The 17,699-nt window shown below is 28.8% G+C and overlaps 1 protein-coding gene across 1 annotated transcript; it reads right to left on the bottom strand.

Annotated features, from left to right (window-relative positions):
• Window positions 1-2,615: 2,615 nt before the first annotated feature.
• On the bottom strand, window positions 2,616-16,910 carry LOC111633304 (cell death specification protein 2-like). The gene is made up of 2 exons (XM_023377841.1): window positions 16,514-16,910; window positions 2,616-3,958 (listed from the first exon to the last, which is right to left on the bottom strand). The coding sequence occupies exons 1-2, from the start codon at window positions 16,848-16,850 to the stop codon at window positions 3,663-3,665; spliced, it is 633 nt and encodes a 210-aa protein (XP_023233609.1). The 5' UTR covers window positions 16,851-16,910; the 3' UTR covers window positions 2,616-3,662.
• Between the last annotated feature and the right edge of the window lie 789 nt (window positions 16,911-17,699).

Here is a 17,699-nt window from a genome sequence, read left to right as displayed (position 1 = left end):
TATATTAATTTTTAATTTGTATTCTAATTCAATTATAGTTACTATTATGCCTTTAAATAATTAAAACTATTTAAATCTACATGATGTGAATGTGGGCNATTTATGATTTTGATGAAATATGCATTTACTGCAGTAAAAGAATTGATATTCAGAGAATTGTTTATATTAATTTTTAATTTGTATTCTAATTCAATTATAGTTACTATTATGCCTTTAAATAATTAAAACTATTTAAATCTACATGATGTGAATGTGGGCGAATGAAAATAGAGCCAAATTCTATTCTCTGGGCTTGACAGAATTAAAATGAGGCCCTTCGAACTAGTCACAAATTGACTTGTTTGATGGCTTCATTCTCTCTCTCTACTCTGTATTCTCTTTCTACTCTCTCTACTGTCTCTATTCTCTCTCTGTTCTCTCCTCTCTGTTCTCTACCCTCTCTGTCTCTGCTCTCTCTCTCTCTTTTTCTCTCTCTCTCTTCCTTCTTCCCATAAAAATATCTGAATATTTCATTTATATCACTTTCATATATATATATATATATATTTCATAAAACACTAACTTTTGGGCGATATATGTCCATGAACAGGCCGAATGGGCTGTTGTTCTCCTTCTAAGAGTACTGTACAGATAAAAATATAGGCCTATATACTAAGAAAGAGCCCTAAGCATTTTTTTATATTTATTAAGGTCTAGAGTCCTCCCCATATAAACATGGGAAAAGGAGAAGATAAAGAAGAAGAAGAAGAAGAAGAGTCGTAAAGTACATTTTATTTAGATTTTAATATCTAAATTATCCACGAATTTACAGCCGAATGTGAATTATAAATAAGTAGTCTTTATACTAAATAGCCTACAGATGCTAGGGAAAGGACAGTAATAAGTTATAAAAATCCCCAATTATTTTTCATTGAATTGAATTGAAAATTTTTATTCGGGATTAAATTGGAAATATAATTTTAATATGTTTAGCCAAAATGTAAAAATATAAAGAAAAACATGGCTTTATATTAACAGTTTGTATTTCTCAAGTTACACTTGTCTCGCCCAACTAGTGGTCGAGTGGAAAAACCACTGAACACTGGTAGTTAGTCGCGGGCCAACGTGGAGTTTTTCGGGATTTTTCACGTTTGTAACACATAAATAGGGATTAGTTTCTCATAGAAAGTCCTTCTGGGAGACATAATCGCCCATGTGTCGCGTTGCAGTATACAAATAATAGATTTGCTTCTTTTTTAGACTCTACATAGTTGGGTTAAGGGTTTACATCAAAATCTGTAGGTTACACGTGTGAATTAGCTAGCACAAAGGATAGTGTAACTGTAATTTACGCTAGACTTCCTTTCCGAAATCGATACTATGAGTAGGACTCTAGTGTGAATGGTCTGATTAGACAGAATATTACTTTAAATGCACTGTTTTTTCAGGTATTTTAAAAGTATTTAGGTAAATTAGATCATGTTTAATTAGTGCCTGTAAGAAATAAATTTAAGTTCTTTACAGAAAATACAACATAAACACCATCATTTTTAACATGACAGCATTCTAATTTTAATGTCAACGTTTTATTTTCTACAAACAATTTCAAAATTTAAACATTTTATATAATACAAACTAATGATTACATATCATCTAAAAATTTCAATAACTTTATCGTGGACGGAATTTTACTGTTTAAGGGACGTATTGTGATGAACACAGAAAGTTTTCACAATTATTTATTTTATAGTTAGAATTTAAAAAAAAATAATTAAGCAAATAATAATTTAATTAACTTCAGCGATTAGATAAAATATTACAGTAATAAATCGATTAATCTTTAATTTTAGCTATCGATTAAGCATTTTAAACATTAATCGTTTTAATTCAAACATTATTTTAATCGATATTTTTATTTAAACTACAATATTTCGATATTGAAGTCGAAAATAATTATCAACAAAATAATCAATACATTTTTATTAAACATATTCGGATCTTCACAAAATATATAAAATTAATTAACAACTTAAACAATTTTAACGAAGATTGGTTAAAATGTGGATTATGTTAAGCGTTGATTGGTTAAGGAAGTAGAAGGAAGAGATGTAACTCCGCCTACAGTTTCAAAGAAATTAAATTTAAATCAAGTAATTTATTAACAATTTTAATTTAAATTACTTAAATCTTTTCTCTGTTGAATATTTAAAATTTAATTACATAAAATACAATTGAAATACTTCATTTTAGTTTTAAATTAAAAGCACGAAATAACATATTTTAACTAAGATTAATTCAAAGAGGATTAACTCAAGCAATGATTGGTCGAATAAAATAGAAATTGACAGAAAAGCGACGTGACTCCTCCTTCATTTTCAAAGAAATCGTTATTTTGATGTTTTTATGAAAAATATGGATTAAAAATTGTTTAAATCCTTGATTTAACGGATATTTAGCATATTATTTTCTTTCAGTTTTTAAATTAAAAGATTAAAATTTTAATAGCTATCTATTACAGTTTTATCTTAAGTAATGATTGGATGAAGATTTAGTTTTAAATAAATGTTTAAATTAAACAACTTTCTATTTTTCAAATTTTAATGAAACTTTCTTAAGTTATTGATTTACACGTAAAAATATAGGCTAATGCAATTTATAAGCTTGAAACAGAATTTTCGATGTATTTTTCGTTGAGTCTATGCGTGTGAAAGGAAAACAAAATAAAATAAACAGTAAAATACTCAATTAAATTTGAATTTAACTTCAAATGATTGAATTAATTACTTTGTGAATGGATTTAAAGGGTAAATATAGAATATTCAATAAACATTTTTAAATGCGAAAGTTTAAATGTAGGAGATTAAGTTTATTTGGACGTCTGTAAAGTTTCAGATTCGATCTTAATAAGGATCGAAGATAAGAAGTAGATCGAAATTAACGTTTAAAAAACGACATTTTAATTTAAATTGTTCAATTAATCATTATTAAAACAATTACATTTCAACCAAATCTTCGTTAAAAGGAAACTATTGGCTCTACTCTCTCCATATGATTATGCATTTATTAAAAAATAAAAATAAATAAATGAGATTCGTGAAAAGTTTAGATCTATTTAAAGTATGTATAAGTATCCGAATAACGTTTTTTCTATTTTATTTCATTTCAAAATATTGCATCGTGTAATAGGTACTGAACTATCGGATTTTCAGATAGTGAAAAACAATTTTTAGTTTTCATTTTTTTTTTAAATATAATTTAAGAAAACAATTTGTTGTGTACAAATAACATTTCAATCGTCTTCTTAAGATAACCTTTATAAAAATACAGGATGCCCAAAAGTTAGTTAACCGCGTGTTATCTTTTGTGTACTCAAGAATTCCAGCCGTAAACTGAATTTAGAGCAAAGTTCCTTTATACGACCATATTCACAGTCGTCATAAAAGTTAACCAATAAACGTTTACATACTAAAAATAAGGAGGATGATAATTGGTTAACTTCTAGCTCTAACTTTTAACAGAGTTAGAGACGATTGACAGTTAACACAATTAAGTTTACCGTACTCGGTTAATTAGATTAATTATTCGCAATTTACGCTTTACAGCGGTTGACCGACTTTTGGGCCACCCTGTAGGTGTGTCGCCGAATCCGAACGAGCTTATTACGCAATGCAATATTGTAAAATTCACACGATTCTGTGTCTTTTATGTAAGAGAAGCTGACGAAGCGAATGAGCTTCTTCTCTCAAAGTAGCCACCTGTGCTCGAAGGATGGCGTTTTCTTTTTCTAAAAAGCATGCTCTTAATGCAATTTCGTCTTCTCTGGCTTTTCTGGCATCGCGAGATTTTTTGGCTGCAACATTGTTTCGTTTTCTCCTTTCGTAGTATTTGTCATCTTTAAGTTCATCTGGAATTGGTTTCTTTTCGCTTCTCTGTCGTCTTGGTATAGTCGAAACTAAAGCTCTTGTTATAGCAGGGTTCACTAAAAATTAAAATAATAATAATAATGATAAATAAATTAATTAATTTAACATATTTAAGGTTATATAAATAAAACATTTCAAAAAATTCGTTATGATTTATTAAAATTATGTCTTATTTTTTTAGAGAGAAGAAATACGTTTTTTCTAAGTTGTAAAAACTCGTTATGTAAGCTAAATGGTTTTAGTTTGCATAAGGCCTTAAACAAGCATAGACTAGTGGGGCCTTTCTGATATAAGCGTTCCTCTATAGGCTTACGTACTGTACTGTATATTGTAAAACTCGTATCACACGAGCCTTGGTAGGCGTATTATGCGGACCTAGAATAGACTCTATTTAGTATTGGATTCGGAATTTGAAGGCATACTAAGAATATATTTGTCTATGTTTGAGGGCCTAAAAGTGTCGGATGAGTATTACTGTATCGCTAATGACAAGCATAAGATATAATGAAATATACTAAGTATAGACTAAGAAAATGTTTATATAGTCTAATAGTTTGGATGGAAGCTTGATTAACACAGGATTTTACTTAGCATAATTTTAACAATGAAGTAAATTAAAACGAGCGATTATTTATTACGACATCGTCGTCACAATGCCGGACTTTTTAATCATATTTTTAATAATTTTTTAAATTCAAAATATATGCCTCTTCGCCTCAAATTAGTAGACTATTATTTTGCCCCTGTACTGTACAGTACTGTACTGTACATCATACTTTTCCGTTCATGCCAGTCATCTATCTATCAGGAGATAAACTTTGAATTGTAATAACGTGACTTCCGGTTCAAAACTGCAGTTCATATATAGTTACTTGGGGTTTCATTCCTCCACTCTTTCCATATCTGGTATCGGATTTCATCTATCTAACACCATTGTCGAGATTTAGAAAGGACAGACAGATAGACGGACGACAGTAGGAATTTATAGGTCTACAATTTTTTCAAATTGCAGCCCAATTAATCCAAAATATACATAATACACAAGACGCTGTACGAATGAATAGATAAAGTATAGTCACTATACACAAACATATAGTCTGCATAATAGTTATAGAGGAGACTGGATTGAATAGGGGACAAGATTTTATTAATTTGTATTATAAGATCCGTTAAGGAAAACTTAGATATTTTTATACGAATTGATATTTCAATATATTCGCCAGTATATGCTATATATAACATTAAGAAATATAACAGGTTCCTCCTCCAAAAATAAAAAAAAATTAGATAACTAACCCGTGTGCGATATTCTCCTGTGGCGCGGAATAATAGAAGACAGTAGGTCTAAATGGGCAACGTCAGCCGCTAGAAAGTACGAAAATTCGACAGACAAAATAAATAAGAAAATGAAATATTATTTATTTACATATATACTGTACAAAAAGAGGAAATGAACATCTCAAATATCAAATTACTACAGTTTTGGGTTGCAGACCGTGGCCATAGCAACCCAAAAGTGTAGAGCATTGTAAGAAAAAATAAGCCGCAAAACTATCAACAGTTTTGTTTTTAAATTATATATATTTTCCAGTAATTTTATATAAAAGGAATATTTCATAAATACAGTTAAAGATACATGTTGACCCGCATCTTTATTACTATGGATTTAATTTAAAAATTACTAATATTTAAAATATTATAACATTTTGACAAAGATTATATAAAAATTTGCTCGTTTAATGTAAAAATAAACATTATTCTTTAAAATACTTTTATTTGATCACTTAACAGTATAATTTATGTTCTTAGATTTAGTAGACTATTGCTATACTAATAGAAATTTATTTATTTTTATTCTTTTGTTCTTTTTACCGTAGGCCTAGGGGATATCCATTAATTACAGTACAGTTTTTGAGGCCTGTTGACATCCCCTCTCCTTCACAATGATGTGCTTTTAGTAAGTCCTTTCCCCCCTTTAATTGCGTGTACTGTACTGTACAATAGTTCACGAATCCCCTGACGTTGAAAGAATGAATTTAAAAAGATCTGCAAATATTTTATTTACATCACTAGCAAATAGGCTTATAAGAACAAATTCGCATGCCACTGATACTACTAAAAAAGTCCACGACCCCCTTTTTTCTTAAACTTCACATGTGATACATGGACGGGGCCATATTCAAATTTTGTTGTATTTAATGAATGTTAACTTGTATGAAATTCCAATTTTGGCTGTCTTAGAAAATTATTCCAACTTTATATTCATTAAAGTTAGATTGGAATGGCCCTTTTTAACTTCCTTGCCAAATAATAACGCACGTAGAATAAAAGGCCAACAACGAGTTGCGTTACTTTCCCGAAAAAAATATTAAAAATTGTGTGCGGCACCGTTACGAAACTTTATTTTATATTATTAATTATTATAAAATAGCAAAAAGCTTAATTATAAGAGTGGAGATGAATTTTATTTAAAAAAAAAGAAACATTGTAAATGCTAATAACGAGTACAGTGGGTGATCGGTTAACGAACAGATCGAATAACGAACAAATCGGATAACGAACACTTTCGCGAAAGACTTTTATGTTCGGACAACGAACACATGATCGGATAACGAACACTGCACAGAACGAACACAAGAAGAAGCGACGTAAAATAATGAATACCGATTGGTCTTCTCTTGTCTTCAGGCAACAATTCGAAACTTTTCGGAGTGTGGGAGACGTCGACATCGACGCTCAAGCCGGTATATACCAATCGGATAGTATTCCTCCGAACTTTAAAACTCTCCCTTGTAATTCCAGCCTTTTATTTTTCTGACAAAACAATTCTTTTATGTATTTGCGAGACCGTCGGGTAGGCACAAGTTAAGTTTTGCGTCTGTTTTTCTTTTCGAAAGGTGAGAGTATAATAGCAAAGGTAGAAAGTGGGCAGAAGATGCCTAATGTTGCTGGGCAGTATGGCGTGAACAGGTCTACAGTAGGCCGTAATTCAATCTTATTTAAGAAAAATACTGTATAATCAAGAAGACTCAAGCATCTAAAGGAGTAATAAAAGTCACATCTGAGAAATAAAGAACATCGAAGAGTTCATAATGGAACCTGAAACGGATCTGACGACAAAAGAACGTCAAAAACTCTTGAATGAAGAACACCAAGATACTCGGCGAGATATGTTTTCTTCTGAAAAAGAGGATTAATGCCGATATTTGCCATTAAAGATCTTTTGAAGAAGTGGGAAGATGTCAGAACAACGGTCTTAGAATGGCATCCAAACCAGGTTGAGGCTTGGGGATTTCTACAATTGCAATCCTATTAATTACTTACGAAAAATCCTGAAGAATAGAGAAAAGCAACCGACATTAGACAGATTCTTTAACCCTTTCAAACGGGAAAAAACATGACTAATAAAAACGCAAGACTGTGCATGTATGTATTTTTATTATTACGTATAAATAAACGTAGTAAGAAAGTATATATATTTTTTTTATTTTTGGCGGTCTCCAGAACGAATTAATAAAATTCCCATTAAAACCTATGGTAAATCGATAATCGGTTAACGAACAATTCGGATAGCGAACAAAGTCTTGGAACGGATTATGTTCGTTAACCGATCACCCACTGTACTATACAATCTTCATTAAGTCCGACCCTACTCGAGATACGACACGTAACCGCCACCTATCGCCCCACCCCTTGACCTTTAACCACCAAAATTTCACAGCATTAATGCAACTAATACAACTACCTCCCTGCAAAATTTCAGAAATTTTCGATAAAAGGCACAGGAGTTATTAAGCTTCAAAGTGGGTGAACAAATTACTGTCTCCCACACCCACTGTGTATATACATACATAGTATATACATAGTGGGTTCTTTTAATATAAAACTTTAGGTATTTTTCCGTACACATACAGGAAAAAAACCCTACTCTTTGCATTTCTCGACGTTTAATATGCCCGAGTCTAAAAATCTTGGGGAGGGGAATAAATTGTTTTGACCGATTGCCATTTACTTTCCCTTCGTTATAACAGCCTGGAAAATAAAATGTAGATTATTATTCTTGATTATTGCAGCGAAATTATCAAAAAACTTCACGAATATTTTAAAAAATTAAAATTTTTAAAGTAACCTTAAAGTTTTACATGTATTTGCAACTATTAATTGACACACTGCAGGTTTATATGTCGATACATAAGTTATAGAATGTCGTAAACGTAGCGATTTATTGCACGAACAATTTTTAAACATTATCGGATTACTTAGTATCAAGCTCAGATCTATTGTTTGATATAACAAAATTCAATGTTTGTCAAACAACAAGTCATTATGAACTTCTAAAAGTCTATAATGCTTTAACAATTACTTTCCATCTACTTTCACACGTGGTAATAACCTCACGATAGTACTTAATGGAAAAATCATGTTTGATAATCTAGTAATTCAAACAAGAGGGAAATAATGCGAAATTTCCACGAAAACACGTGACCGGCGATAACGTCAAATTTTACAAGCACATAAAAGGGTATTATTATGAAAAGGCTTTAACTTTACGTGTAAATTATGATCCCTTTTTAAAAAACTTTGTTTCATTTTTAAGGTATTTTTTAAAATATTTTATTGCAAGTTTTAATGTGAATAATATGAATTAAACTTAACATAAAAAGGCACAAATATTTAACAAATTTATTTAAAAAAAACAATCAGTGTAGGCTTATATTATTATGAAATCGCCACATTGCCTGGTTGCAATTTTTAATCATATTTTAATGCAAAATATCACGTGAATTCCGGCTTAGACCGGAAGTACGTATATAGCTAATCGGAGCTCCGGCCCCTAAGGTTTCAATACCGGGTCTCGATTTTCATCTGTCTAATTCCGTTCTCGAGATTAACGAACGGACAGACGGACGGATGTGGGAATGTATAGATCTGTGATTTGAAAATTGAAGTACAGTAAGAAAATGATGGTAAAAAATAGAACTTAAGAGAAAACAATGGCGAAAATATCTTGTAAGCATGATTTTGATGTCATTATAGCCCTATATCGTCAGGTGTAAGTGGGGGTGTTACCAGTTCGGATCGTTAACAAATGTCAGACTCTATTATTAAAAGTCATAAAAATATATGATCAAAACCAATAAAATAAACAAAAACAGATTTTTTCACCGCTTATCACTCATATTTGTAATATAAAGGCTAAAGTTTGGGATTTTTTTTGTAATGGAGACACTTCTGGCAGCTTTTACCAGTATGTGGGCCTGATCCTGTATTGTTTCTACTTAAAATTTTTATTTGTTATTGTTCTACTTGTTAAATAAATTTATAACAATTATAAAAATAATTAAAAATAAATAAAAAATTAATTTTTGATTTTTAAGTTATATATATTCTAAATACACAGTAAATATATTTATAAGCGCTTTAATTCCTTTAGTTTGATATTTTATCATACAAGTTATTTAATGCTACTTCTAAAATTTTCTATAGTTATAAACTGGCAAAAAGCTTAACTTTAAAGGTAGAAATGAGTTTTATAAAAGTTTGTAAATGCTAATAACGAGTAAAATCGTCATTAAGTCCGTCCCTACTTCGAGATATGACGCGACCCCTCTATCTTCCCACTTTCTTGTCCTTTAACGACGAAAATTTAATAGTATCAATCCCCTTAATACACGAACCTCCCTGCAAAATTTCATAAATTTTCGACAAAAGGCACAGGAGTTATTAAGCTTCAAACAGAGTAAATAAAATCGTGCCCTCAACACAGACACACTAACGTCAGTCAATAATACACACAGAGAAATCGCTAATTTTTTTGCAATTTTCGGCAACTCAAGGTCATCCCAGTTCAACAATGTAAAAATCTTGGAGGGGAGAACATTTTTTGAACAATCGCCACACTTTCCCCCTCTTACGTAATAGTATTAGATCATTAGATAAACTAAACACTTACAAGTTAGTAAAACAATTTAATTTACACTAAAATATTATTTACTTAATTTTAATAATAAAGGAACATAATATTCTATTTTTTGCAATGTTATTTAAAGATGGAGTTGATTGAAAGGATAATAATTTAGTAAAAATTTCGTTAAATTAATAAAATTTTAATGAAAAAGACCTTGAAGAGAACGATTCTCCTAAGCTGATTTTCCAGAAATTTCATCGCTAAAATAGAATTTTAATAGGAAAAATAACTAAATTTTGTCGCGTGAGAGTAAATTTTTAAGTTTTTGATCAATTTATTATTAATGTAGAATATATTAATATAAAATTTTTAAAATTATTATAAAGGTTATTTGTAGTTACTGATGCTTCGATGTGATAAGTCAAGAAGTCGTTGATATTTAATATTTTAAGATTTTAATTTATTTTTAATGATTTAAAATGGAAGAATATGGTGAAACAGGCTTTTTGAATGTTAAATATTTAATAATTTTTATTTACATCAAAATCTATCTCTCTGAACTAATAAAACAATTAATAAATTAACTGTATTATTATTATTTTTTATTAGGCTATTTAAATTGTTATCAATATATAGGCCTATATATTATATATACAGTTAAACCTGTGATTAACGGACAAGGATGGGAACGAATAAAAAATTGCCGTTGTTCGGAGGTTATTTTGTATGTATATTTATTTAAAAGAAGTTACTGAAAAAAACGGCCGTTGTTAGAGATTCGACTGTATATATTTAGTTATAAAATGGATTTAATAATTAAAATATTTGAACATAAAGTGTTGCAGTCAACCCCGATATAGATAAAGTTGGATAAACAAAGTAATTGAAAATGTAAATAGTTTCTTAATAACAATTAATTCCTAGAGATAATAAATTGTTACTGTAGATAAAAGTCAAAATATGTATGTTTGCGTGTATGTTAGGTAAAAGGTTGTATAACGTTCAACGTATATCCGCACCAAATTTGGCTTGAATATTCTTCGATCACCTGGGGGGCAGGAGCGCCCGTAAATTGGACCCCTTCTTCTTCTGGGTTGCCCTTTTACTAATCCCAAGGTAGCCCCAAATTCTATTATCAACAAACAACAGAAGATTCACGACTTCAAACCTATTCTGCAAATATAAAAGAAATAAATGAACGATATACTATATAGACCTTATCTATTGTCTCATACACTTAGTCGTGTATTTACCAAAACTTGGGTTTAAAACCAAGGAACGTTTCAAATCCAAGTTTTGATAAATATACGGGTCAGTAAATGTACTGTACTGTACTGTGCTGTACATTTTAGTTACTAAGAGAATTGTTTTTATATCCTCTCCGATCTCATCCTCACCAATTTTTCACCCCTGAAAAGACCGAGCAACTCCATGCAATTATACAAGATCATGGAAGCAATTTCATAAGAAACTTTTATGTATAATATAATATAAACTTGACAATTTGAATAATTAAAAAGATTTATTTCGAAGTTTGAAAAGAAAACTCAAAAATGTATTTTAATAAAACACGATAAACTTATTTTATTAAGTTATAAAAATATAGAACGAAATGAATTTGTGTATGTAAATAACTGTATAGAATATATATAAACGATTTAATAGTTCAATTTAATTGCTGAATAACTAAAACAAGACTTCTACTTGCATGGTATTTTCTCAAAGTATTAAGATATGCAAATATTGCTAGATAAACTAATACAATTTTTAAAATAATTCCGATAGTATAAACTATGTGTTTATTGGATAAAACTTAAAATTAGTTTTGGGTAGAGAGTTATAATAATAATAATAATAATATATAATAATAATAATCTACGTTAGCCTTTGATGGCATCTCTTCTTGCTGATCACTAAAATTGCTTTGGGAAGTAAGATAAAGAATTAAAATTTTATTCGTTAAACTGGGATTAACTAACGAATAAAATTCGTTCATGTGTATCCGGCTTTATAATTTGTAAAGTAACTGAGTGACAATTACAATGAATTTTAAATTGTAGTATCTTAATCTAGCCTATATGAGTAGGCCTATATTTACAGAAAAAATATATAAAAAACACTAAAAAAATTATGTTTTCTATTTGAATTTTACTTTCTTCGTTTCTTAGAGGTTTGAATTTACTCCTTAGATAACATAATTCTACGAATCCTGATGCTATTTTAATGAATATATAAATTTAATTTATATTGTTTATAGTCTAGTTTTAGTGTTATTTGTTTAATAACATTTAGTTTTTCAGGGCTATATTTTATGAAATTTTATTACGGTTGTTAATTTAATTTTGTTATTTATCATTTTATAAAAACGAATTTAAAATAAGCAGAAAAATTTTGGTAATTTTAATTTCATAATTGACGCTTGGTGCAATAATTAAGGTAGTCGAAATACTGTATTAATTTAATGAATATCCTAAAATTCATACACTAACTTACGAAAATAAAGAAATTTTACAGCAATATAATGAAGTAAGATAAATTTTCAATTAACAATCCAAAATTCGACGGTTGAATTCAATGTCTATTCATTAAAAAAGTAGGACATGTGCGTATCCAACTATTGATTACGTTATATACGAACACATCGTTAGATTGTTTATCATTATAAATCAATTGAAGACTAGTCAACATTCATAAAACTTTGTATACTAAGTGATTGGGATTATTAATAAGCAAATAATATATAAATAAACTATAAGTCTTTCTATATATAACCATCTTATGTCTCTTCAGAAAATGGAAACTAAGATCCGAAAAGAAAAACTGTGTTTATGGCAGCTTATACATTGTCTTTATTGAATAATCTGTTCAATATTATCCCAAAGATTAAACTCGTATTAAACTATGTTTTATACAAGGGATTTCCGACCATTTTCTTGAGTTGACTCCCATAAAGAACATTTTTTTTCTCAATATATCCCTTTAAATTTTTATTTCCCGAGATTTTGCGTAATATATCAAGCATATTATTAAATAAGTCAGTGGTTCTCAACCTTTTTTGTTGATGTACAGTACCCTATTAGCCCATTAGTTGTTTCTCAAGTGCCCCCTATATTTTTGTATGTAAATTTTATAATTACTGCCCTTATATGATATATGCCCGTTAGATGTATAGAGCCCTTATAACTGAGCGTCATAAAAAACTCTAACTAGACCAGTGGTATAAATAAATACATTTCAGCTAGCTATAGGCCTATATAATATACTTATCAAATAATAACACAAGAAGTGTTAATAATTTACAGTAAATTGATTAACATACGCCATTTTATAATGAACGTTAGATGTACTGTACAGTACCCCCTTCGATTTATGCTCGTACCCCTAGGGGTACAGTCATGTACCCCCAGTTGAGAACCACTGAAATAAGTTAACGAATTTCTCACATAATTCTTCTTCTTATTATTATTATTTTAAAAAAACCATAATAATTATCTGATTTTTTTATTGACCACTTCAAAATTCCTATATCGATCCTGTTAGGAATCTGTTTTATATAGAAGTGTACTAAAACATAACGGCACAAACAGCATTATTGTAACTAATGTATTATACAGTAATATTATAGACCGATGTAAATCATTGTCTGTAAAATATAGACCCTTTGCCTATTAATGCAAGTAAGACAATACAAATTTATAAAGAGATTAATGCGTGAATATACAGAAAGAATATCATTTGATCACTTTAAACTGTAGCAGATATATTTTATATTTTTGTTCAAACTGATCTTAATCTTCTAAGACAATTCCAAATCAGTTGATGCAATTAATTACATATTTTAATTTGCTAAAATTTAATTTTCTTAATTTTTTTTTGGTCTTTCCGCAATTCTGTTTGTTAGTTATGCAAATATTAAATTATTAAGTAAAAGTATAGTAATTTATAAATAGTAAGCTACATACAAAGTGTTCAGTAGTTGACAACGAAAATAAGAATGTGCTTTTTCTACACCGTATTTTTGTCACCTACCTCGGAATTATGTGTTATAATCTATATTTTATTTATTGGAAATTTCCGTTATTAATACACATTATTGCTTATTCTAGTTACTCTACATTGAAGGGTGTAATTACGTAGAGTTAATATAAAACTAATTTTCTAAATATATGCAAAATATCAACTGAAGGAAAGGATATAAGGAAATACTATTGGAATGTTGCTATCATGTGATTTTAATTTAACCCTTGATACACGTAATGTATTATACTGTACAGTACAATACGTTTCCTCAGACCTACGTAACGGACGTATGCAGAAGGGGCAAACGGGAAACTTGCCCTCTCCTGGAATCGAGTTCCACAAATTATAATCGTAAAAGTGATTGAGATACATATCACCTTACACCCTCGATCATGGATCAATACTGTAGTCTATAATCTACTTGTAAAACCCCCCAAAAATTTAAATAAAATTTATTGATGTAATATTGTAATTATTTGTCTTCGAGCATTGCCCTCCCTGGAAAATCTTCTGTGAACTCTTATGCCGGATACTATTCTTACTTAATTCTAAGTTGGCATGGGGGATCAATACTTGCTTTCTTGTTTTTATGTAGGGAGGATGTGCCCACACTACTGTAATGTTTGTATTTGTCTTGTTCAAACGTTTGCTGGTGAAATTTTTTACTTATCACAATCATTTATAACAAGAAATACAACGTTTCCAAACGTTTAAAAGTCTCTTTATACTTTACAATGGCCAACATTTCGATATATTGTGAAGAATTACTAAATTTTGTCATAGTTGCACGTTTATATTTCACATTTTAGTGGACATAATATTAATGGTTTAATATTTATTGTCTTTCATTCCTTCTATACAACAACGACATATTTTTTATATTTTGATAAATATGCTAATTAATGACGTTGTAGTAGTTTTATTTGCCTGCTGATTAAGTTATAGTTAGCAAATTATTTCATTCAGAAAGTGATAATTTGTTATAATAGATGTAGCCTATACAATTGGGCATATATAATAATTATTGATTTTTATTTCCTTAGGCGTGATAAAATATTAATAAATCGGTATATTATAGTGAATCTAACAATGTAAAGTTATTCTAATTAATAAAAGAACCAAGTAAAATTATTAATATTTTAAAATATAACAAAATATGTGCTTGAAAAATTTAATAATTTTCATTTTTAACTGATTATAAGTTGAAATAAAAATGAAAATTTTAAATACATCTCTACATTATTTATTAATATTTAATAAAATAATTTAAAAAATATACGTTGTAATGGATTGTAATGTTTTCGTTACTAAATAGAATTTAATTATTTTATTAAACAATATAGACTAATTGAATTAAATACTGTACACGTGAAATTAATCTGCGTGATGTTCATTACTTTACATTGATGTATCCGTTAATTTTTTTTTAGGTTTACAAAAGAAAAACAAATCACACTCTAAAGAAAGCATTTTAAAAATTTCTCTGTATAATTTTATATACAGTACAATAATAACACCAATTGTCACCGACAACAACCAATCAACTGAATGGTTATAAAATGTATAAAAATGAATCTTTTTCTGTAAACTTAGCAAATGAATTTAGTTCTAAATAAGAGATTTATTAAAACAAAATATAATTATTTTTGTAATTATATATTTTACAAAGCAGGATGCTGTTTATTTTACTGAATGATAATCTCAATTTCCTATTATCTTTACTATGTTTTAATAATGGATACTAAATTACAGACCCGAAAATTAACCCATATAATAAATTTGTAATTTTATTTTGCATACGTTCTTATAAATATATAATAGATTTGAACAAATAAAAGGTTTTATAGAAGCTAATATAGATTTTAAAAGAAATTATAAAGATTCATAAGGTATTCTATCATAGCCTATAAGGTTTAGGCGAAGTTTTTAGTCACGTGTGAAAGAATTAAAACTTCGAAATTCAAAAAAAAGGTAATTTGTTTAGCATTTATTATTTAAACTTAAATTTTAAAAAGAGTTATAATTAATAAACGGCATTCTATATTAAAGTTAACAAATTGAGCTTGTTAAATATTTTGAGTTAATCTTACTATTTCTCGGCTGTTATATAGAAAAGGGGTAATTGAGGCGATCATTCAAGCAATGGCATTCCAAGATCCAATTTGAAGCTTAATAACTTTTGTGCCTTCCGTCGAAATTTTCTGAAAATTGGCATGAAAATTTGTGTGTTAGCGAGAAATATTTCTAGAAATTTTCAGGTAAATCGGTCAATGGGTTTGGGAGATATGGTCCCACCATTTAATATCTCTTGTACTAATCCGAATAATTATAAAGGTAATGATAGCCATTATTAGGGATTAAAACACTTAAAGAATGCCAGTCCAGCAACAAAGTTTCCAGCTTGTTTTACAAACTTCCAGATCTTATTTAAAAGAGTTTATGTTTTATTTCCTGTTATTTTTTTAAACTTATATAAAGTAAGTAGACCTAATACTAATGATAAGTGATTCTGAGGATCAGCAACGAAAGAATTTAGTTAAAAGAATTTTTAAATCGTTAACTAGATATACACAAATAATGATATGATTTTATTTTAAAGAAGCGAAATTCATTAAATAGATTGTTTTAAACATCTTTACAACAAAATTTGTTTTTCGGTACAAAGATTTGGCAAGAAACTTACCTTCTAACGCTTTCAAGGCGACTACGGGATCTAAAACTGGTGAAACTTGTAACGTCGGAGATGTTGGTGTTAAATTAGAGACTCCGGTTCCAGTTGAAGAAATAGTTTGATTACTGCATATGCTATTACCTTCCGTTAAACTTTCGGAAATCTTCCCTTCTGCCCATAATCCGCTGTAAGGTAACCAAGGCAATGTGCGCCATAGACTAGGCATAGAATCCTCTCGATCGTGTCCCGAAATGGTCCAAGGACTAGGAAAATCTAAATCTAACAATGTTCGAGGATAACGAAGATTGGTTAATGCAGTCACTACACCGGGTCCACCTCCCATATTCATATTTGTTATTATTATTTATTCTAATGCAAAATCTAAACAACTTTCTAGAATATTATAACGATTTTGTTATGTAAACATGAAAAATTTCGAAACATCAAATGGAATAACATTTAAAATCATTCCGAATATTTTCTGGCAATAAAAAATAAATGAAATCAAGCTAGTATCGATGATCATCCAATCAAACATCTAGAATATCAATCGTACTAAGGCTTCGTCGTTATTGGTTAAGTGTTAGCCAATGCGCTTACAGCTCATTATGCGTAATTATATATCAGCTAATAAGCGTTACGTATTTGATTGATTGCTTTTGAATGTAACCAATAACGATTTGAAGAATTTCTTAATTACACATTGAATTTTTTTTTGTTTTCGATTTAATAAATTATACAAACAAGAATCTAGCACGAAATATCGTATAAAAAGCTACTGGAAAGCTGTCATAAGTTTTGATAGATTTTTGTATAACAAAACTTGTTTTAATAACTTTAATAATCCGATAATCAAGAAGGGAAAAACAGAAAAATTTGCTTGATCACGTGGCATTCTGTATATATGGTATAAAAATAGATAAAGATCTTTGCGTGAAATCTAAATAAAATAGGCTTAAATCATTTAAATTTAATACTACAACACGTAAAGTCATAATTAGTTTGTGGACTACATAATTTGATTATTAAATTAAAAGGTTTATTAAAGTAAAATAATTTGATTAAAATTCAGGATGTTATCTACATAATTTATCTTATTATTTATAATGATAAATAAAACAAAATTAAGATATTAGATAGGTAAAATGAAATTTGTTGAATGTTAAATATTTTTATTTATTTATATCAAGTATAATAA

Source organism: Centruroides sculpturatus, unplaced genomic scaffold (assembly GCF_000671375.1).
Source record: "Centruroides sculpturatus isolate CEXI.00-Female unplaced genomic scaffold, Cexi_2.0 scaffold721, whole genome shotgun sequence".
Taxonomy (NCBI): domain Eukaryota; kingdom Metazoa; phylum Arthropoda; class Arachnida; order Scorpiones; family Buthidae; genus Centruroides; species Centruroides sculpturatus.
Note: the sequence above shows the minus strand (reverse complement) of the source record. Positions and strands in the feature narration are given on the sequence as shown.